The sequence below is a fragment of the Solea solea genome, chromosome 15 (assembly GCF_958295425.1).
Source record: "Solea solea chromosome 15, fSolSol10.1, whole genome shotgun sequence".
Lineage (NCBI taxonomy): Eukaryota > Metazoa > Chordata > Actinopteri > Pleuronectiformes > Soleidae > Solea > Solea solea.
In genome coordinates, this window is record NC_081148.1 from 7,341,912 (window position 1) to 7,346,016 (window position 4,105).

Genomic DNA, 4,105 nt, shown 5'->3' on the forward strand with positions numbered 1-4,105 from the left:
TATCTGCCGACCTTCAGTGTGTGATCATGGCGGGCATTTTATTTCGTCTCCTCCTCTTTTTCTTTTACTCCTGGTTAAGGTGCCACTATAAGTCATATCAAGCTCCTGTTGGATTATGACCAGTGTTTGAAGTCTACAAACACAAATTTTATATTAATAATATGACAAGCATGACACCTACACAGAGTCAACTAAACACCAGTTCCAATTAGGACCAGAAAAAAACATTTAAAAGAGTTTTTATTTAACATCAAAGAAGTTAATGTAATACTAAGGACACATATATTACATAGTTCAAGGAAACAGGTTGACTCTCTAACAGTATCTCAATAAGCAGTGTCACTTTAGACATTTTGCAGTGTGTTCCTGGTTTCTAATGCCTTGTTTTTACAGTGTTTGTTGTTTTAGATTTTAATGTCAGGTCTTGGCTAGATTTATTGATGTATTCTTAACTGTTTGTGTTGCATTACTAATTCTTTTAGGGAAGGTGCAACATGCATCTTTTTTTATTCTGTTACTTATATTATGTGTCCTTTATAAGCCGTTTTTTGTCTCTGTTGTGCTGTGTGTTATTCTGCAGCTGTCGCAGCACTTTTAACCATGAAACGTTTACCTGTGGGGACAATAAAGTATATATGACCGACTGATTGACAATTACAACACCCACACTAATTGGTCCCAAACAGTACTGGCGTTAAATCCACTTGTTTAGTGATACTTAGTGCTATACTTTAAACACACATTTAACTGTGTAGATGTGTGCAATTGTCTTTTCATGTGCAAAACAAAGGGAAACACATCCCTCTGTGAACAACTGGCTCTATTCCTCTCCCCTCCATCTCTCATTTCCTCTCCATGACAGCAGATGTGTTTGCCTCATCTCTGAGTGTATTGATTCATAATAACCACTTTAAGGTGCCTTCAGATGTGTTCAAATGACACATGTTATATGAGGATCACAAAGCGTTTCTAATTAAGGTTGCTAGATGAAAACATTAAATAAACAGGGTTTTCCTCTCTAGACGTGAGCCCACCTTTTTGAAGAGGGCTTTTAATTTGCATAGTTTACAGTGCTTAACCTTCATCATCCTTTCTTTCCTGCCATTCTCCTCCACAATATTCCCCTGCTCTCCCTCCAGGCCCAGCCAGGGGCTCCACACTCCTCCATGGAGGTCAGGGTCAGCCATAGGATCATCTGGTGGATTCATGGCCATCACAGCTGTCTGGTTGTACTCTGCCAACCTGGTCAGCAGATGCTTCACTATCAGAGGACGAGCGTCCGCTAGGTCTGACCTCTCATATGGGTCAGAGGTGATGTTGAACAGCCAAACTGACTTCCCCAGCTCCCTGTGCCCTTTCTCGAGTCTCTTCCACCGTTCTGGACCAACAGGAAGAGCCTGTGGTGGTATCCAGTCCCCATCACCTACATTTCCTGTTAATAGCTTCCAGTCCCCGGCCCTTATCGCAGCCCTCACGGCTGTGTCCCAGATCCCAAAACCATTGAGTACCAATGCTTTTTCATATGGCTCTCCAGGCTTCCTGGAGATTGGGTCAATGTTGAAAAGGATTTCAGTTCGAGGACAGGGGAGCCCCTCGCTGATGGTGCTCCACACATTGTGACCATCAAGGCCACGGTTGGACTGCAGGGCCCCTGCCAGCCCGAGTAATGTGGGATACCAGTCAGAAACATGGATCATCTCCCGGCTGATCACACCCTTCTTCTTTAGGAGGGGACTATGGACAAAGCCCACAGCACGGATGCCCCCTTCCCAGTAGGTCCCTTTGCCACCTCTCAGTGGCCAATTGCTGCCTCCAGAGAGTGGCTGCCCGCCATTATCTGATGAGTAAATCACTACTGAGTTTTCATAAAACCCACTGGTCTTCAGTTGTTGGACTACTTCTCCAACACCGCTATCCAGACAACTCAGCATGGCTGCATAGTGGCGTCTGAGCCGGTTTCCCTGGGAGTCATAAAGGTGCAGAAAATGATCCGGTACCTGTAAAGGTGTATGAGCAGCCTGAAGGGACAGGTAGAGGAAGAGGGGCTTACTGGGGTCATGGCTCCTCAGTATCTGCTTCACTCTGGTGGGACAGAGGGAACACATTATAAGGTTTTTAAAAGTTACTCTCTCAATATATGGGGTCTATAACTATTAAACATGAACATATGACTAATGGTATCAACAACTACAAAAAACATCATCACTGGAGCTTTAATGTATGCCTCCATGCCTCACCTCTCTATGTAAAGCAGCGTGGAGTAGTTGCCGGTCATCTCCCAGGCAGGCCTGTCTCCGTCATGCAAGTCAAATCCACAGGCTTCCGCCCCATCGCAGCTCCGATAGGAGAAGTGGTCTCCGCCGCCAGTGAGCGTGCCCAGGAAACTCTGAAAGCCACGTCCTGTGGGAAGGCAGCTTGGCCTGCAGAAGCCCAGGTGCCATTTACCCACCATGTGTGTGGCGTATCCAGTCTCAAGCAGACGCTCTGGCAGGGTGGCAACATGCGGGGGCAAGCAGAGCGGCTGACGCGGTCGGATGATTGAATGCTGGAGTCCAGTGTGAATTTGGTAGCTGCCTCAATAGGGAGGTAGAGTGAGGAAAAAGAAAAAAGAAGCAGTGCCTTGGTGAGATCTATACATTAACACGGAAATGGGAAATTCAACAGATGCTTTAGGAAACATCTCACACGGATAATCTCAAACATCACTATTCAAAATGCTCAGTGATTGGAAGAGGTTGAGATAAGGAGGTCTTCTTCAGGTTCATCCCAGAGATTAATAATGTCTATATCAGAAATACGTTTATAACCAGAAAATTAACAACACATGGTGGTGGATAGTCACTGTAAATATTATAATGTCTTTAATTGTAAGCAAATGTTTTTTAAACACCTTATCCCTTAAATGTTTACATTTCCTTAGAAAATGTAATCAGTCTACGATATCTGTTCTGTGGTCAGAAAACTTCTGTATCAGGTCAGGGCATCTGCAGTTGGATGGTTATTCACAGATAAAAATAGGTCTGTTAAATAGTGTGTTTTACTGTGGATTTGCACTTTAAAATAGATGCTTATTTTAGCTTTGACATTGTTATTGATATAATGATGTGAGACAGTTACCACGTCCCCAATGAGGACGTTGAAGAAGTTGAAATCCATATCGTTTCTGCTTTTGTCCCAGAATCTTATCTCAATCAAAACAACGTTTAGAAGGAAAATCATTTCTTCTTTGTGTATTTGAAAATAACTACTTCATACTTCAAAAAACAAAAGCCTGTCTACAGTATAAATTAAATGAGAAATGACGGATCCAGATAATGATGTACTGAGGAGGAAAGTACTCACCGCCCTGTCATGAGTTGACTGCGAGAAGGTGAGCAGATTGGCTGGACATAATAATTTTCCAGTTTCACTCCCTCTGCTGCGAGTTGGTCCAGCACAGGAGTGTGGATATCTGAGCCATGGTAGCCAATGTCTCCATAACCCTGGTCGTCCACCATGATAAAAATAAGGTGAGGAGGCCCGGGCCCATTCACAGCTTCTGTGTCATTTGATGCCTCACCCAGGCAGCAGAGCAAGGTCACCCAGGCGACCTGGAAAAGCACTGAGCACATTCCTCCCCTCATCTCTGTCATCGCCCCCAAAGCGAATATCTACTTAAGCCTGACTTTGTCTGGACTGTATTTTATGTCCTGTTTGGTCAATAAATCTGAAGCCAGCTCACCTCAGCAAAAAAAGGTGCAGATCTTTGTGACCATGAAGCTCATCGAAAAGTCTTATCTGTCCATAAGGATTGAGTTGTCATCTGTTTCTGGGGCTTATTATTGGTTTTGTGAGATGTGCCAGCTGCTGTAGTGGGTGGAGAAAAACTAAGATGGAAAAGAAGTTGGTAGAAGTGTGTGTGTCTATTTCACTTGCCCTGGTCTTCCCAGCCATTGCATGAGGCCCCTCGGAGTACAGAGGAATGTAGCATGGTACTGTAAGAGGGGAGCTTCACACACACACAGTATTCTTCTTCTTGCAGCTCTTCTTGTAAGGACTCTGCATCGACACTAATTTGGACAGCTTTGGCAAACCCTTGACCTCAACAACTGACATCTGTTCAAAA

At 44.2% G+C, this 4,105-nt stretch overlaps 1 protein-coding gene across 1 annotated transcript; it reads right to left on the reverse strand.

The window, feature by feature from the left end:
* Positions 1 to 223: 223 nt before the first annotated feature.
* On the reverse strand, positions 224 to 3,878 carry si:dkey-174i8.1 (arylsulfatase I). The gene is made up of 3 exons (XM_058650862.1): positions 3,343 to 3,878; positions 2,238 to 2,570; positions 224 to 2,082 (listed from the first exon to the last, which is right to left on the reverse strand). The coding sequence occupies exons 1-3, from the start codon at positions 3,630 to 3,632 to the stop codon at positions 996 to 998; spliced, it is 1,710 nt and encodes a 569-aa protein (XP_058506845.1). The 5' UTR covers positions 3,633 to 3,878; the 3' UTR covers positions 224 to 995.
* Positions 3,879 to 4,105: the final 227 nt, after the last annotated feature.

Bases quoted from the DNA above. Each gene is read 5' to 3' on its own strand.
- si:dkey-174i8.1 (XM_058650862.1), bottom strand. From the start codon at position 3,632: ATGACAGAGATGAGGGGAGGAATGTGCTCAGTGCTTTTCCAGGTCGCC. The intron at 2,571-3,342 runs GTGAGTACTTTC...CTATTGAGGCAG, and splicing joins AGTCAACTCATGACAGGGCG to CTACCAAATTCACACTGGAC. The intron at 2,083-2,237 runs GTGAGGCATGGA...CTGTCCCACCAG, and splicing joins ACGCTGCTTTACATAGAGAG to AGTGAAGCAGATACTGAGGA.